At 52.2% G+C, this 18,616-nt stretch overlaps 1 protein-coding gene across 7 annotated transcripts in view; it reads left to right on the forward strand.

The window, feature by feature from the left end:
- Positions 1-141: 141 nt before the first annotated feature.
- DTX2 (deltex E3 ubiquitin ligase 2) overlaps positions 142-18,616 on the forward strand; it is a 34,281-nt gene continuing 15,806 nt past the window's right edge. For 4 of the 7 annotated variants that reach the window (XM_027664474.1, XM_027664478.1, XM_027664479.1 and 1 more), the window contains exons 1-4: positions 142-198; positions 5,012-5,394; positions 9,357-9,942; positions 18,225-18,283. In XM_027664474.1, the coding sequence (XP_027520275.1) occupies positions 5,088-5,394; positions 9,357-9,942; positions 18,225-18,283 (952 nt within the window). In that variant the 5' untranslated portion in view covers positions 142-198; positions 5,012-5,087. The other 3 variants (XM_027664476.1, XM_027664477.1, XM_027664475.1) reach the window with 3 other exon arrangements.

Raw genomic sequence — 18,616 nt, forward strand, 5'->3', positions numbered from 1 at the left:
ACACTATCACACTATCACACACACACACTATCGCTCACTCTTCCACTGTCACTCACGCGCCTCCACCAATCACGTCCCTCTCCGTCCCGGCCCCGCCCCCCTGAGCCCCGCCCCTCACACGCCCCCGGGCGGCCGCGCGGGCGCACGCGCGGAAGCTGGGGGAGCGCGCACCGGGAGCGGCGGCGGGGCCCGAGCGGGGTGAGGGGACCGGGGGGACGGGACCGAGCGGGTGAGGGGACGAGGGCGGCTGGGCAGCGCTCTGGGCTGGGCTGGGCTGGGCTGGGCAGAGCAGAGCTCTGGGCCGGACTGGGCACCGCGGGACGGGCACCCCCCGGGCGGGCACCCCCTTCCCTGCGCCGCTCCACCCGGGCCGCCCGTGAGGGGCCTCCCCGGGCCGTTGCGGCCGCCCTGACCCCGGGCCGTCCTGCCCGGGCCGCTCGGAGCGGGGCACGGCCGGCAGCGGGGCCTTCCCCGCGGCTTCCCTCGCCCCGGTCGCGGCCCCTCCGCCGCTGCCGGGGCGGGCGGTGCCGCCCGGCCCCCGAGTGGCCCGGGACGGGCCCGTGACAGCGGGGAGGGCCGGTCGGAGCCGGGGGGGGTTGTGGTGGGTGTGCGGGTGCTGCCGAGGGCCCCGGGCCCGGGGGAGGCCCCCGAGGGGTGGGCGGGCGGACCCTGCCACCGGCTCCCCGAGGCAGGACCTGGCTCGGCCCGTCCCGCCGCGTCCGGAGCTCCCTCTGCGAGCCGAAGCCCTTGGGGAGTTGGAGGAGCTCTCCAGGTCGTGCCAGGTTCGCACCCGGCCGGTCAACGGTCTGCCCACAGATAAATAACGCGCCTTCGGTGCCCGGAAGGACCCTGGAGCGGGAGGGTTGGACACAGGGTTTGTTTGGTGTGATCCCGTGTGTTCAGGTGTACCTTCCCTCCTCTCGCTGCCTCAGCTTTCCTACTCATCGGTGCCCCAAGCCAGCCCTCTGCTTCGCTGACAGGCAGACGCTTTGTTTCCGCCTCAGTTGCCGTCTCTGTTTTCCCCTCTCTGAGGGGAACTCTCTTGGAGCTTGTTTTGAGTGGAAGCAGTCCAGGTTTGGAGCAGCTGAGTTTGTTTCTTCTTTCAGTTGTCAGCCCAGCCACCTTGTGCCGAGTGGATCAGCAGAGTTTGGCAGAGGGCAGGACTGATCAATTTGTGCTGGGAGTTATCGCTGTGATCCCCTCTCTGCTGCCGTGCTCTGTTCTTGCTCTTTGGTTGCTGCTGATCGGAGCCGAGTGCTCGTGTATGGAAAGGTTTGTTTGGGTATGAGTTACCTGACAAGAGCTTCCAGCCCTGTTGCATCACTGTGTTCACAGCTCGGGTTGTGCTGCACCCAGAAGTGCAGCTCAGCTGGTGTGAGGGGCTGTGGGGGCTCTGGCTGGTGGTTTGGGGTCAGAGGGGCACAGGGCACATGTAAAGCTGCTCCAGTCATGCACCCTGCACAGGGGTACATCTTACTGCAGTCCTGTGGCCTCCTTGTGCTTTATGTGCTCCTCTAATCCCCGTGTAATCTCTTCCCGTGGGATCTTTGTTGCCCTCCCAGTCCTGTCTCTCAAAGTGGTGTTAACAAATCCCTCCTGGGCACCCTCCTTTCTGAGCAACCCGCTGAAAAGTCTCAATTCTACCAGTCTGGTGATTTTTATTTTTAATTCAGCCCAGCTCAAGGGCTCCCGAGGCTCCTTTTCGTTTCCAGGTACAAGCTCACATTTCATTTAAACTTTTATCAGCGCTGGCAATTTCAGTTCAGAAACTTAAAAAAGGATTTGCCATTTTTAGAAATCATTCTCAGACCCATGAATTTTAAGATCCTGCATTTAAAGCGAAAGAAAATTCTGCTTTCTGGAAGTAGAACAGAATTAAACACGGCTTTCAAAGGCTTTAATTCCCTTTCCCCTGCTTTCTCACCACCATTTGCTGGAGTTTGAGGAGCAGGGAGTGAAGCTGTTGGGGAACACAGCTGAAATGTGCCCAGTTCTTTTCCCGTCCAAGTCCCCGATTAAAGCCATGTGGGCAAATGTTTCAGAGGTTGTGCTGGGTGCAGAGTTCCCACCAAACAAATCCAAACTCAAGCTCTGAGCCCACGTTACAAATTACCTCTGAAGTGAAGGGCAGCTGGCCGGAATATTTCAGTTTGCACAGGGTTTTGTTTTCACTTGGGGCAAGTTGGGCTGTAGGATTTCTGACTGGTGCCAGAACTGTTTGCTGAATAAACAGAGCTTTTAGGGATGGTGTGAATTTCGGCTTTTCAAGGCATTTTTAAAGGTCAAGGTGAAGTGTTCTAGTCCATGGGATTTTAGCAAAGATGTGAGGTGAGATGTGTAACACATCCCAAACTACATCCTACTCTGCCTCAAACCCTTTCTGCCACGGCGTAATGCACAGGGCAGCCCAAGGGGGTGGTCTGAAAGCTGTATGAGCACCTCCAGTATTGAATTTCTCAGCTTCTAATATCTGTGTGCTCCTGAATTCTCAGGGAGGACTCAGGAACTGCAGCTTCAGGCCTTTTCTTTCCCTTGTTTGCCTTAACTCGGGGACTCATGTAATTTTGGCTTACTGAGGCTCTCCCGCATTCCTTGCTTCCCAGCAAACAGCTGCTGGCTCAAGGAGCGTTCAGTGAGAACTGGCAGGAGGCTGAAATACGCCCCTCGCTCCTCCTCTGGACCAGCAGTCCCAGTGCAGGAAATATTTTTCCATCCTGATGGGGAAGTGAATGTCGGAGCACGCGACGCTCACGTGCGGCCAGTCCGGGTACCCCCGCGTGTGGTCCAGCGTTCACAGCATCGCTGCCATCCCAGGGGTGAGCAACAGGCTGTTGGCACTCAGCTGTTATCCCAGTGTTATCCCTGTGGCACAGGGAGGAGGTGTTTTTTTTTTTTTTTTCTGGGATGTTTTCTTGTTTCCATTTCCTGCTGCTGTGTTTCAGAAGTGAAAGGAAAAGGAATCGCCGACTCCCTCCTCATGGCCTCCCTCTGCTCTGCCTGTGGCTGCAGGGTGTGCTGATGAATATTGGGCAGCAACTTTGGGGGGAAGAAAAGGTGTTTGTTCTGTATTTGGGGTTCAGGTGGATGGGACAGAAAATCCTGCAGCCTGGCTTTGCCTCACTCTGGTCCGAGCTGAGAACAGACATGCTGGTGGTCCCTGAGGTGGAGAAGTGTTGGTGTGAAACCTGCCATAAAAAGAAGTGACAGAGGCAGGTGTTGGGTTTGATACCTTAAGCCTTAATTTGCTGGTTTGGGCAGTAAAATAGCTGTCTTTGGTGTGCTGGGGGAGAATGGATTACAAGGAAAAGATTGGTAGCAGAGACCAGGGCTGCGTCTTGGTGATCCGGAGCGCTTTGTCACCAGCACCAGTTGAGCTGGGGGTGTGGTGTAAAAATCTCTGAGCAGCTCATGAACTAATTTACACTGAATTCCTGGAGAAAGTGTTGCTTTCCTCTTATAAATGCAGACGTGTGGGTGTGTCTGTTCTGCGCTCGCTCTTCTTCTGTGTCTTTTTTGAGCCAACAAGCCACACGGGCATGATGGATGGGACGCTCCACGGAGCGTGGGATCTTCTCCCATCCGGCAGGGATGTCATTCTTTGTGCAGATGGCATCCTCCAGTGGAAGCCACCCACTGCTGCTCTGCCTCTTGGGAGACCTGAACTTTTCCATTTGATGGGAAGGAAGCTCACAGCTCCCTGCTGACTGCAGGGAGTTAAGCGAGCAATCAGTGACGTGAGACCTGAGGAGGGAGAAGGCGACTTTATTTTAAAACAAAATGAATTTCACTCATTCACAGCCATAGCCACCTACACACGAGCACCAACGTGGGGATCTCCAAGTGGCTGTCCATCACTTGGACAGATGTGTGTCCAGATGGTCTAGACAGGATTCCTTGGAATGACACAGTGGACAAGGAATGCCAAATATCGGACCTCTGGTGTCTTTTAGGCAGCTTGGTGACCATGTGATGGCTTTGGGTCTGCTTTTTTACATCCCTTGGGGGCTAAGAGTGGTGATCTCTTGTTGCTGGAATTTGTTTACTGGCCTTTGTGTCTTTCTCTGGATGTCTTGGGGCTGCTATCACATTCTCTGTTCTTTCCCAAATCATCTCTTAAGGGCTTGAGTCTCTGGCTTGAGTCCTTGATGCAGATTGTCCCTTGTTTCAAGAGTTCCTTGTTTTCCAAGCTGAGAAGCTGCAGCTTTGATCTCGAGGACTTACTAGATCACTGCCCTCAACACAGGCTGCCCTCAGCACCCTGTGTTCCTCCTGGTGTTCCTGTACTCCTTCCCATCCATTTTTTGCTGGGATCACACTCAACTGTAAAACTGTATGTGCTGTGATTTGCAAACTGTGCATGAAGGATTGTCTCCTGGCTTTGTGTACACATACAGTGCTACACAGAAAGAGTCATGGGACAGATCCTGGATCAAAGCTGAGTGGTCAGAAGCCTGAATGGAGCTGATGGTGTAGCCTTGGAGCTCATATCAGTGAGAAGAGTGTGGGAACCACTTGTGTAACCGAGTCATTCCTGTGCACAAGTGTTTGAGGAGCATTTGGCAGCTCAGGACAAGGTGGTCAGAGCACAACACTGCCAGGAGCAGTGCTGAGCATGGATGGGGAAGGGGGTGGAGTGCCCTCTTGCCTTGGCACATTCCTGGCTAGTGAGTGTCTCTGTGAACTCAGTCAGGCCTTACAGGTCTCCCTGACATGATCAGCAGTGGCTCAGGGGGTGGTTTGATACAGATCTGTGGTGAGTCGGGTGGTGTTTGGTGCCACAAAATGAGAAAGAGAAGTTGCCAGCATTGGCAGGGAGTGGGTGGTGGTGCCTCACTCACCCTCAGCCAAAGGGTTTTGGGGCCAATCTGCTGCTCTATATTCTCCTAAATGCATCCTCTGTCAAAGTCAGAGCTTGTTTTCCTCTCAAATGGCTCGTGTGGTTTGGGTGGAGGATGGGGGGATTTGGGACATCATTCTCAGCTCCGTGTGCTCTCTCTGTTTCTCGCTGCAGGTCCTCAGGAGAAAATGGTGTAAGGCCAGCCAGCGCAGCTGCCACTTCCAGTCGTGCCCAGACCTCAGGGAGGAACATGGCAGCAGCTCAGGGAGCGGGAAGCAGTTCAGCCGGGCCGTCCGGACTCCCCGGTTCTGCCCCGGGGCTCAGCAGCAACTCCACGGTAGTGGCGGTGTGGGAATGGCAGGATGAATTTGGCAGGTGGAGGCCGTACCGAGGGAACGTCTGCAGCTACATTGAGCAGGTTATTCAGGCCTCTCAGCAGAAGGGCCGACGTTCGGGGTCGGGGCTTGTCAGCAGCATCCCTTTGGGACGGGCGGATCCCGTCCTGGCTCCCTACGTCATCGACATTCCGAGCCTGACGCAGTTCCGGCAGGATACAGGTGAGGGAGCTTCCCTGCCGGCGCTGGGGTTTTGCTTGTGTGCTCGGGGATAAGGGGACCTCAAGGGGGCCTCGTTCTGTGTGGGACAGCCCTACAAAGCTCTGCTGCCTGCTGCCATGCTGGGCAGTTCTTTGAGGGGTGGCACATCTGCTGCTCTTCTGGTGCTGTCCAGGGTGGGGAAATCTGTGGAGCTGGGTGCAGGCAGCAGGGATCCCTCAAGGAACGTCATCATGGGACCCCCAGAGCTCACAGCTCATGAGCCAGAGCCCTCAGAGCTGGAAACTCCCCCACCACCACCATTTGAGACCACTTGCGTAAAAAAGGCCTTTTTATGATTCCAGCCCTCCTGCTTGAATCCCTTGTTCCCTCTGGAACTGGAGTGCCAGCTGCTTTACCTTGGCATGCTGCCGCACACAAGCTGCTTGTGAGAGCCTGCAGCCCCCACACAACACCAAAATGCTGCAGCAGAATATTCCCTGCACTTGTGCTGTGTGAGCCTGGCTTGCTTCCTCCCAGGGAGGAAGGGATGGGCTTAATAGCAGGATTGAGACCTGATTTCCATCCTCCTCTCTCCTGGGCTCGCTGGGGGTACAGCTCAGAATTTGCCAAGATGACTCCTACCCTCTTTTGCTCCACATGTGCTGAGCAGCTGGAGCTTAGAAAAGGGGCAGGGATGGAATGCATGCACTTCATCCCTGGAAAATCCAGGGAGATCCCAAATTACACACCCTGAATGAATGGCTGCTTTGGAAAATTCTCCATCCATCAGTTTCCCCTTTGCCAACACCTCTCCCATCACCCCAGGACGCAGTCGAGCATCCCCCCCAAACTTTAGGGGGGGGGCATGTGCTGGTTTCTTGCCAGCTGAAGCAGTAAATGAGCAATTTTTTTAACCAACTGCACGATCATCCAGTGCTGACAGGAAAGGGAAGTGGTTGGAGCAAATGTGAGCATCACAGCTGCATCCGTGGTTTTATTCTTAGTGACCTTAAGATTAGTTTTTCTAACGGTGTCCTGGGTGAGGTGGGGAGCTTTCTTAGCTGGATGCCTTGGCAGGTGTGCTCAGTGTGGCCTGTTTGAGCACCAAGAAGCTCAGCTGAGGCTGTGGCTTTGAGCAGTACAACATGGACCACCAGAGCTCGTACCAGCAGCTGTTTCTTTCCTGTTTTCTCCTGCCAAACTTGTGAAGGAACCTCCCAGCCTTTTGCCCTTCAGCCAGTGCTCCAACATATGGGCAGCAGTCCCAAACTCTTTGGTGAAGATGAGCAGAGAGCCTGTGGGAGGGTGAAAGATGCATCCCAGTGTAAATGGGACATTCTTTTCCATGAGTGCAGCTGTCTCTCCTTAGAGGTCTTGTATCTCTCTAGAGCCTTGTGAAAGATCTCAGAACATCCGCTGGATATTGTCCATTGCAGGGTGGTTCAGAGTTTGTCATGTCTGGGGGACAGTCCAGCACAATTTTGGAAATTATGTTGGCTGGCATGATCTCATCTTTCCTTGGACTAGATCTGAGTTTGAATTGTTAATAACAAAAAGGCTCATTCCGCTCCACAGCTCTCCTACAGTGTTTCCCACCGATCCAGAGGGATGCTGATCAAAGGGGCCAGGGCTGTGAGCCTCCCTCCACAAATACCTGTGTGCTCTGCAATGTGACTGTTGGAAACACTCTCATATCCCCTTTCCATGGCCCAGTTCTAGGCAAAGCTTTTCCTCTCTGCAAGGCTCTGCCTTAAACATGAATGTTTCCAAGCAAGGCGATAGCTGAACTTTGTCATGGGCTAGAGAAAAGAATCTCTGCAGGAAACATCCCCATGAAAAATCTTTAAACAGTGCAAAAAATAGGCTGTTGTATTCTGCTCATTAGCTATTAGACAGATAAATAGGCTCTTCAAAGGAAGCCAGGGAGAATAACAGGAAGCCAGTGTTAACAGGAGCAGCGTCCCCTCCAGCAGGGAATGACAGCTGTGGGGGGGGATCTTGTGGGCAGGATTAGCTGTGGGCTTCAGCTGCTGGTCGAGGCAGATTAGCTGGAATTGAGTGCAAGGAAGCAGCAGGAGTTGTCCTCTGACCACAGCTGTTTGCCCACCCTGGAGAGGAATGCCAGTTTCCCTGCCAACCTGGGGGAAGGGGGATGTTTTCTGAGTGCGAGTCTTTGGTCTTGTTGTTGACTCTTAAAAGCTGTCCCTGCTGCTGTTTGGGGATGATACAAACTCAGGTTGCTTGCAAACTCCTTGAGCCCTCTCTGTGCTGCTTTTATCTTCTGAGCTGCCGGTGGAGCAGTGGCAGCCTTGCTAATCTCCTCTGAGATGTGTCCCACTGGATTTCTGACATCTTGCTTTACCCATGGCACTCCCCTTTTTCTGGGAGCAGGTTCCTTGCACTCATCTCTAAAAGCAGTGCATGTCTCACTATCTCATTCCCAGCCAGTCTTATCCCCAGTCCTCCTGTTTGGGGGTTCATCCTTGAAGTTACCCAGCTTTTGAGGCCATTGGGTTTGTGTTTCTAAAACTAGGCAGGACTTGCTGGATAGGAGCAGTCATTGCTAGAGTTTGCTTTTGGCTGTTTCATCTACCTTCCCACTAAGGCATTGATTCCAGGCTGGGAAGGTCACCTTGTAGTAGTTTCCACAGTATCCCAATACTATTGGGTAGAAATAACAGCAGGGTGAGGCAAAGATCCTCAATATCCTCAATCCAGCATTCAGCCAGCCAGAGCCTGAACACAGGCAGCAGTTGAATTTTGGCAGTGTGGAATCCCACGTGGGCTGTCCTCACTTTTCTTTAGGATGTGCCTATTGGGAGTGAAGCTTGCCTGGATTGCCTGCACCCCACAGAGCCACCAGTGATATCCCAGGGCAGTTCCCCTCAGGCTTTGGTTGTAAAGTGCCTGTTTTCACCTGGAGTCCTGGAGCATGGTGCCATAACTCTCATGACCTCTTTAGAGGTTTTATTTGGTTTTTTTCCTCTTGGTGCTGTTCTTTGAAATCTTCCTGTGTCATAACAACTTGTTGCACCCCTGTTCACTCCCACCTTCCTGCATCCCTAGACTTGCTTGCCCCGTGGCATTTTTGCAGAGGTTGCAGAGCTTTTGTCCTGTTGGGTGGCTTCCCTCGCTCTCGTTAGGCTGCTGCTTTTTTGCAGAAAGGGGTAAAGTACCCAGGAGTGAAGTCATCCTGGAGAGCCAGACTTCCAGGGAGTTTGAGCTCCTGCTGTTGCTGTCAAGCAGCCTTGCCAGAGTAGAATGTCTGCTTCCATTTCTCTCCCTTTGTCTGAACAGCTGTTCTCTTCTAGTTGCTTCATTGTCTTCTCCTCTCTAGTCTTGCTCTATCTCCCAGCAGTCAGGAGCCTAGAGAAGCTGACCCTGTCTGTCCCTTTTCCAAAGTCCTTGTGCTTGCCCCTGCGGGACTTCACCCACTCTCCCAAGACCAAAATTGCCTGGACCTCTGTGTAGCAAAGTGGGTGTTCAAGCCCCTTAAGTGCTCCTGCAAAGCACTTCCCGATGCTGTTGTGTCTCTATAGTTACTCTGTTGTCAAGGCTGTGGGAGTTGGGGTTTTTTAAACCAGATCTGTGCCTCAGCCTGATTTTTTTTTTTTTTAAACTTTTTTTCCTTTTAACGTCAGGGAGGCATATGTGATCACTGTGCCTTTGTGCTCGGGTGTGTCTGCGTCTGCATCGTCCCTCCTTCCCTCTTTTCCCACCCTTCCTCCCAGCAGCTTTTGAACCTGTTGCCAGCCCACAATCAGATTTGGCAGAGGGACAGGGATCTCGAGGGTGTTGCGTTTCTCTGAGCTTCACGACCAAACCCAGCCCTGTCGGGAGGAGAAGCTCTGTTAGTGCCCCTGCTGAGGGAGAGGTGAGGAAGACCACCCTCTTGTAGGCGCCACAGATCTGTGCAGAAACAAATCCTCCTTAATTCTCTGCTCTCAGAATGACTGTGTTTATTCCCCCCTCTCCCCACGCAGGGACGATGCGGGCTGTCCGCAGGCACGTCTTCCCGGGAGACTCCGCTGCGGGGCAGGGCATCGTCTGGGAATGGCAGAACGACGAAGGCGGGTGGTCCCCGTACGAGATGAACGTCTGCGTGTTCCTGGAGCAGGCCCGTGCCACCAACCACCAGCGAGTAGACCTCGGACCCTTGGGCTACAACTACGAGGTTGACTTTGTGGCTCAAGTCCAGACCAACAAGACCACGAGGTTCCGCCGCAGCGTCCAGAGGCGCTTGGACGCCCCGTACCCGGTGACGACCTCCCCGGCACCCCTTCACACGGGGGTGGGTTGTTCTTGCCAGCAGTGCTGGCCCAACAGCGGGACTGGTCCCATCACCACGCGCTACCGCCACTCCATGATAAACTTTCCCAACTCTTCCACTGCTCATCAGGTTTCCGGTAGGACAGCGTCAGTAAGCTCTTCCAGCGTCGGCTTCGTGCCCTATAACAAACCGACTTTGACTGGGGCAAGGTCAACACCAAGACTCAATGCACAGAGCACCTTGGTTTTGCAGCAAGCTGGGGGCCCCAGCACAGGACTGTCTGCATCTAACGGAGTCAGGTACAGACCCTAATTCACTTCTGTGTGTCCAAGACATCTGCTGTGCTCAGGTCTGCCTTACCTAGGAGACTCTCTGTCCCAGAGGACTTTACGAGGGTTTTCTCCCCAGGAGACAGAGGTTTGTGCCTTGTATCCAGTGCAGTGGGTGAAAAAGCTTCTCCTCTGCTTTCCACTCCTTTTATTCCTCACTTGAAATATAGTCCCTATCTACCAGTCTTCCCTGAACCACTGGAGAAATCAGACAGGTTGAGGTTCTGAAGGTTGGAGAAAATTAATAGTGATTGGTGGTATTTCAGGTTAGGCTTTAAAACAACTTTGAAAGGGACTGAGTGAATTAAAAGGGGACTTGTAAACATTTATTTAGTTCAAAGTAGGCAGTAAACATAGAGTGGAACTCTGCTCTGTGTTCAAAGCTCTTCCCCTTCAAGGAGGAGACCACTACATTCATTGGGTGTGGCTGAGACCTCGTGAATTCTCTGCCAAAATCAGGTGTCCAGGCTGTTTGTCAGGCTAAGTGCTGATGCAGAGCTGAAATGCCGCTGGATTTCACCATGGCTCTTCTCTCAGCTCCCATCAGTGAGCAGCTGGAGCTGAAGGAGGGCTGTGTTTACACCTTACTGATGTGGGAGCGCGGGCTCCACTTCTCTTCAGGCCTTTTTGGCTGCTGCCAGCTCAGTGAAAAGCAGAGGCTCGTGGTCTGATACCTCATCTGCTCTCCATGGCATGGGCTGCTGGGGCAAGCCATGGTTGGTTATCCCACGCTCAGGATCTTAACTCTTCCTGTGCACAAGCCCTTGCTGGCAGAGGTCTGTAAGATCTGTCTGTGGCAGTGCTGGCACTGAGCATCTGACCAAGCAAGGGCTGGCTGACTGCTCCCTCTGTTTGTGAACGGCTGGAAGTGTGCAGAGCCTTACACCCACTTCCCTGGGAATAATCCAGCTGCCGAACCACTGTGTGAGCCCCTGAGAAACTACAGGGGAACTTGCCAGGGCTGACTTACCTGTCCAAACTACTCCAGGTAAGTAAAGAGATAAGAGATCTAGAGTGTTGGAAGCACATTCTGCTAATTACACAAGGCACAGGGGTTTGAGGTTCATTTTGATTCTCATTTGTGTTTTAAACAAGATGCTGAATCCTGAGGTATTTTTCTTAGTGTTGTATCAGGACTTTCCCTCTTCAGGGTCATCTGAGTGAAATGACTTCTCACATCCTGTTCTTCATTCTCACGGTCTTTTTTTGGTGGTTTTTTTTGCACCTGGTGATTTTTTGTGGTGCTTTAAGCATTCACAGTACTCCTCTGTTCCTGTCACCTTCGAGGAGGGCTGAAAATCAGACCTCAGCACTGCCTGCAGGAGCTCCCAGTGAGGCTCTTGCTGTCTCCTGAAGAAGCTGCCAAATTCCCCCGCTCTTGGGAGACACTGGTTGGTGCTCCAGACTACCTGAAGCCCCTGTCTTTCCCCAAAGCCTCAACGTGATTTGCAAAGTGACTCTCAGGGTGGGAAGATTCAAAAGGAAGAGCCAAATGCTGCAGCAGTTGCCCCACAAACCTGTCTGGAGCAGGTCAGGGTCTGGGTATGTTTTGTGGTACTGGTGGGGGGACAGGCTGTCCTGGAAGGAGGGAGGATGGGACAGAGATGCCCAGAAAGGGGTGGCATGGTCTCCTCACCATGAACTGAGCCCACGACCCAGGCAATGCCAACCAGGAGGAGAGGAATGCCCAGGAGGAGGCTTGGAGATGCCCAGCAATGCCAAGGCTGGTTGAGGTCAGGCTGTTACAACCTGTTTTTCAGCTCAGCTGTTGGTGGTGTGCAGGGGATGAGGTGGCTGGTGTCCTGGCATCTATCCCTGCCCAAGCCAGCCTTTCTGGGGGATGCAAAGGGGATTGTATGGTTAAATCTGTGCTGGGGACAGCAGGACATGCCACCCAGGGCAGGTGGCATCTCTTTGGTCACCTGGAAGGGAGTGAATGAGTGCTGTCAGGCCTATGTGACAGTCACCCTCTGTAAAACCCACATCCCCAGCTGAGCCCTGCTCCCCTGGCTGACTGTCTGTCCCCTTGGGGTGTGCTCTCCAGTCCTGTGGGATTAGTTTTGTCAGGGACACTCTCTTTGTCCCTGCCAGACAGCCAAGTGCACACAGGGGGGCAATCTCCATCTTCCAGTAGTGTGCTGTATGTGAAAGGGACTTGTTCTCCCCCAGCTGACAGCTCGGGATGGCTTTTTCCTGTCACCTCTGCACTGAGGTTGAGTCGGAAATGCCACTGGGTGGGTGTAATTGCTCCTGGCTGGAGTTACAGTATTGGGCTTGTGAAACTCGTGTTCAGCAGAAAATCCTTTAATTTCTGTGAATTAGGGGAAACCTGAGTAGCAAAATCTAACAATTAAATTTCATTTAATTCCTAAGCCCAGAACATTCCTGGGCTATTGTATCCCCTGGGTTCCTTGTCTTCCCCCCTCGACTGAACGTGGCATGGTGGTTTGTTCCCCTTACCTCGCAGTCACTGTCCTGCATTTGTCCAGCCTTTGGGGCTAATTATCCTGCACTAATTATCCCACCAAGGGTTTCTGGCTGTGTCCAGTGTGCAGCATTGCTCACTCCCCTTAACTATGATGTGCAATTCCTGTGCTGACCCGTGCTCAGAGGCCAAAGGGAAGTGAGCAGTGGGCCACAGGGGCTCCTCTGGTGTCTAATAAAGGTTGTGTTGTGTTCACCCCACAGCCTTTGGCTCCAAAGCAGCACTGACAGATTACTTGCTTTTACAAAACTGCTTATCTTCACAAATCTTTCAGGGATGACCCAGCTGCCTGCTGGAGCTGAACTTCAACTGGCAGAGGAGCTCAAAAGCTGACTGGGAGAGACTGAAAGACAGTACAGTTGTGTACACCCAGTTTCTTTAGGAAACACAACTAAAAATGGCAACACTGAAATAAACCTCTGTCCTGCAGGGCCGAGGAGGAGGCACAGTTCATCCTGGCAAGCTGCCTGACTCCCTCTGTGGCTGTGACAGTTATTTCTAGCAGGCTGGCAGGGAGAGCCCCCAGAAGGGGCTGTCAGCACAGGCATGCCCAGGCTCCTGTGGCACTGATGGTTGTTAAATGTATTTGCTGCTTGCTGCAGGGCGGGTGCTGTGTGAGAGCAGGCGGAGCTCCGGCACTGCAAAACGCAGGTTTGATTTCCTCCTGCTCTCAAGAGGGTCAAAGAGGGAAAACCCAGAGAAGAGTGCCAAGGCTTAACTAGATGCTAATATCCTTGGCTCTGCTGCTAATGTGTTAAATACAAGTGGGCAAGTTATTTTGCTGCTTGGTGCATTAGTTTCCTCCCGTGTATTAAACGGAGTTAATGAATCTGGCCTCTCTCACAGACAGCGCTGGAATCTGCACATGGAGTGTCCCATGGCAAAGGTTGTGTCCTTGTCTCAGTGCTGTTAGGCAGAGCTGGGAAGTAGGGGTTGGCTCCCCAGCATCCCAGCCACCTCCTGGCATGATCCTTCCCACCCTGCATGGGAAAGCATCCATCCCTGGGGCAAGAGCTACCCTGTTCCCTGCACTGTGCTGGCTAATTACAGAGTAGGGCACTCCTGAAACACCCTGCTTATAATATGAGCAAGTAAAGCTGCAGAAAGCAATCTTCCTGGGGATATTAATTAGTGCCCCAGTCAGGCACTAATCAGCTCTGCTGGCCCCTCTGAGCTTATGTGGCTTTGGCTTCTGGTATAGGTTGTGCCTACAAATAAAGCAGGCAGCTCAGGGGGACAGGATTTTGTATGAAAGGATGGGGAATGGGGGTCTTGAGAGCCAGGGAGGAATATTGACGGTATTTGGGATCTGGTGCTGTATCCCTAAATCTCCCAAAAGGAGCAACCCACAGTTAGCACTTTGTAGGATTAGGAGGGAGCAGAACCTGGGCAGGGCCTTTCCTTTTCTCTCTCCTCCTTCACATATTCCAGCTTTGTCCATAGGCATTCCCAAAAGCACCTCAGATGGTGAGGAGGGGCTCTCCTGGTGCTGGTTCTGCTGGGACCATGGTGACTTGTCCTGCAGCCCTGTTAGCCAGCATGGTTCTCTGCTGCTGGGTGCTCTTCCTCAGTGGGAGCAGGGGAATCTCCTCTGCTTGGTGCCAGGAGCAAAACCACAGATCCATGTGGCCACATGTGTGCAGTGCACCGAAAGGTCCTTCTTTAGAGACACTCAGTCTGGGTTTTGGCCTCTTCTTGAGAAGAAAGGTAGGGGAGAAACTGCCATTAGTGTTGGTGAGCCCTGGGAAGGGGGTTGGGTAGCACTTGGTGTTAGTGTGAGGCAGGGCTGGATGCAGCCCTGACCTGTGGGGAGAAGTGTTGGCTGTTGCTCAGAGGGTGACAAAGATGCCTAATAAGAGATGTGTGGCCTACTGGTTGTGTGCAGGGGAAGAAGAAGGAAGAAAGGGCTGTTACCAGGTGGAGAGGGTGAGTTCTTACAGGCTTTCCCACTTCTACTCCGTTAGGATATGGTGTATGTGTGGCTTAGGTGATGTTCAGCTCAAACCTGGCCATCCAGTGTTTGAAGTGGCAGCAGCCCTGGATTCCAAGATGTTGACACACATTCTTGCTGGCCTTGTGCTTTGCTGTCTCACTGGTGCTGCAGAATCTAGAAATTCTGGAGAAGCAAGTGGTTTTGTCATGCTGAAATATCAATCTGCCCTGCCTGCCTCCCATAGCAGACTGCCTGGGAACTGGTGGTGGGAAATCATAACAGTATCTTCTTGCTGAATCTCCAAGGACAGTGTCTTATTTTGCATCCCTTTATTCACAGCCTGATGATCCTTGTTACACTCGGTAACCTCCAGATACAGAGCAGCAGGAGAGCAGGAGCTGCAGCAAACAGCAGGACAAAATTGGGCCAGGAAGGAGGAGACAATACTAGGAAACGTTCAGAGAATTAATTCAGGCGTTGACTTTCAGGTGTTGCAAGCCCAGCCTGAAGGCTTGGCTGGGAGTCAAAGGCACTGCCTGGCTACAGATCTCCCTGGGCAGCAGAGGCAGCAGGAGCAGGTGCCTCAGTGGATCCCTCTCATCTCTCCCCACTGCAGTGCCTGCTCTTGCACTGATGCCCTCCAGATCTCTCTTATGCAAGACCCCCACCAGCCTGCCTGCATCAGGTTTTTACTCCTAACTGAGCCTGTTTTCAATAAATCAGCAGGACCTCGGCCCAGCCTGGCTCCAGCTCTCTCCCAAGAAGCCAGCACTGGTTCTGGCAATGCTGGAATTGTTTGAATCTGAGCTGGTGGATAAAATACATCTGTTTGTGCTGCTCTGGGATTGGAGGCACAGCCCATGTTACACTACAATAGCAATATCCTTCCTTGTTACCTCTTCCCCTTCCTCCTCCAAAACCCCCCACTTCAGACCCAGCGTAGGCTCCAAGTAGCATTTCCTCACCTTTTTTGGCGTGACAGCTCTTCCTCCCACTCACTGCGGCTGCAGACCTGCCCAGGCAGCGCTGTGGTACCTCAAAGCAGTTTGGATTTCCCTTGATTTCATCAGCCTTTGGGCTTTCTGCAGTTGTAGCAGAAATCAGGGAGCGTGGCAGCTGTGCCAGTGCGGTCCCACAGTGCCAGTGGGTCAGCACATCCTATGGCACTGTTAGCTGGGGTGCTGCTCACTGGGAGGGGTGTATTTACTGAAAGAAGTAGTATTTGGTTTCTCCATCATCACATCAGTTGGCTTAAAGGCCTCCAGCAGTCAAAGCTGACACACTTTTCTTTTACACCACTGATCAGCAACTGTCCCCTGGCTTATGGATAGTAATTTATCTGCAGTGCACTCCCAGCTTCCCAAACTTGATCACTTGTAAATGCATTAACTGCTTATGTATTTCCTTTTGCAGATCTTGAGGGCTCTTCTCATTCTGTCCTGGTTTAACCCAGCACACAGCTGAACACCACACAGCCCCTTGTTCATTCCATCTTTCTCTGGTGGGATGGGGGAGAGAATTGGAAGGAAAAAAAAGGAAAAGTTTTGGGTTGAAATAAAGAAAGTTTAACAGGACAGAAAAGGGAAGGAAAATAATAATAATGATGCTGATAAAAGTACTGAAATGTGATGCAGAATGTAATTGCTCACACCCATTGAGCAGCAGCAGTTTTTCCCCTGGTTTCTATACCGAGCATGACATCAAATGGTCTGGAATATCCCTTGTCCCAGCTGTGTCCCCTCCCAGCCTCCTCACTGGTGGGGTGGGGTGAGGAGCAGAAGAGGCTTTGACTTAATGTGATCACTGCTAACAACTAAAACATCCCTGTGTTATCAACATAATTCTCATCCTAAATCCAAAACACAGCACTGTACCAGCTACTCAGGAGAAAATCAGCTCAATCTCAGCTGAAACCAGGACAACAAGTTCTTGTTCCTGGATGACTTGGACTTGAGCCCTACAATGCAGGAAAGAAGAGTAAAGATTGTCTCTTCCATCATCTCAGAATGTGGTTACCAGTGATCCCCTTCCCAGGGCAGCTCTGGGTTTTCTTTCTCCAGCCTCAGGTGTAATGACCCTGTGCTCCAGCCCTTTGGAAGGATCCCCTGCCCCCCATCTGCTTTCTTGGCACAGTGGAAGGTTCAGCTTTGTGCTTTACAGTATTTTTACCTCCCATGGGGAAGTGAAAGCACCTCCATGTCATGGTGTGATGATAAAGCACAAGCTCCTCAGGGTCACAGGCTGGAGTGGAGGGGGTGCTCAGGCTCTGTTGTCTTCTTGGCTGCTCAGTTGGAGGAGGAAATGAAGGAAGGTCAAATGTCTCTGTGAAGCAAAGGGATGAGATGAAGGAGGAGGAGGGAAATACCCGAGAAAGAGCTGTGATGAAGAGGGTGAATCAGGAAAGAAAGAGTCATAAAACCATCTGATTCAAAGCCCTTTGAAATCATGTGGAGGATTTCCCCTGTATTTGGGGGTTTGAACTGTAGGCAGAACAATCCATTGCATCATTTGAAGACATTGCAAAACTGGTGGCAGCACAAGGGAAAGCACAGCATTTGAAAGAGGCAGAAGGAAAACCTCTCTGGTCTGGAGAGCTTTATAAGGGTCTGGAAGAGCTGGTTTCACTCAGCCAGGTTGTCAGTGCCACACCAAGCCCTGGGTCCTGCCCAGGGTTCTTCAGGAAGCTCAGGACACCTGCAGGAACCCATTCCAAATTGTGACAGGTAGGAGAGGGAAGAGGTAGGGATGCCTCCATCTCAGGAGGGTGGAAGGCAGTCACATGTCACTCACAAATCTTTTCAGCTCTGGTCATTGTCATGTAAATAGGGACAAAGATTTTAGCAAGGCTGAAAGGAGGGACCTCTGTGATGCTGTTTGGAATGCATCTCAACTGGAAAGAAGAAGGTTCCCCTTAAAAGTGAATGAGACTTGGGCTTTTGACCACCTTAGTCTCTGAATTCTTAAGAAGCTGGCCAGGTTTGATGTAATTTTGGGGAGTCCTTGGGGATAGTTGTCAGAATTCACTGTGTATTAACTGCAGCTGATGCACATGTGCCACCTGAGACAGAGCCCACGGGTGGTTTCTCTGTGCCAGCATGTTGGATTTCAGATGTTCCTGCTCTGCTCATGTGGATCCAGCTTGCTGTCTTCTCTAGTGACCCCCTCCTCAGTGTTCATGCTGCTGCTCCCCCTTTCCTTCCTAACTCCTTTCTCCAACTCATGGCATGACCCTGGCTGCCCATCTATCCCAGACTAGCTTGAGGTGCAGCTGCCACCTTTGGGAAACACTGCTAAAACAAGTAGGTGAAGAACCTGAGAGGGATATTTGGTGTCTGAATCCTCCTGATTTCCAAAGAAAGATGGGCGACAAACTCTTGTGAGTCTCCTTCAGCCTTTCTTCCCTTTGGATTCCTGTTGGATGCATAGTGCATGTTGGCTGCTCATGGGAAGCTCTGTGGTGGAATAGCAAGAGCAGGGATGCATCAGAGGATCAGAGCAGGGTCCAGCAGGAGGAAGGGATGAGTCAGGCTCAGCCTCCAGCTAAGAGGAGATGGGGCTGGAGGCAGCTACATTACAGGACAGCTCTGAAGCCCATCTTAGAGGTAAATTAACCTAGGAGAGAGCTCTGGCAAGGACAGGCCTCCTCAAATACAGCTCCTGAACCAGTGGGAGAAGGGTGCATGGGTGAGGGTCCCAGCTGGGGCTCATGTGAGCAATTAAGCCCTGTTAATATATGCAGGGCTCTGGCATTCAGGAGGCAGTTTTACTGCTGGTTTCTTTGTTAGTGGTTTTTCTGTGCTGTTGAACTCCTCCCTTTTTCTTTTCTCTCTCCAGTGCCCCAAACCTGCCTGTCAAGATGCTCAAACCCAGTAAGCTGAACCAGGCCCTGGCAGGTAAGAACCCTCCTCTGCTTTACTTGCTCAGTCCTTAGGATTAGGTGAATGAGAAGTTTGCCTTTCTGGGGCACTTATTTTCCTTTACTGCCTTTTAGGAAGAGTTAGAAACGTTGCTGGCATATAAAGTCTGAGACTCAAAGACTTTTCAGAAAAGCAAAGAGGGCAAATTTGGGAGAGAATGGGATGGACAAACCTTCAGTAACTCTTTTTCTCATTAGTGCTTGTTCTTAGGCTCTCAACATGAGTGGGATTATTTGAGGCATGGCTATTCATCTTTGTACATGTGCATGAGCAAGTAGCAAAGGAAAGGGCATGTGGAAAAAACTGCTA

The sequence above is a fragment of the Corapipo altera genome, unplaced genomic scaffold, assembly GCF_003945725.1.
Source record: "Corapipo altera isolate COAL_440 unplaced genomic scaffold, ASM394572v1 181b, whole genome shotgun sequence".
NCBI lineage: Eukaryota > Metazoa > Chordata > Aves > Passeriformes > Pipridae > Corapipo > Corapipo altera.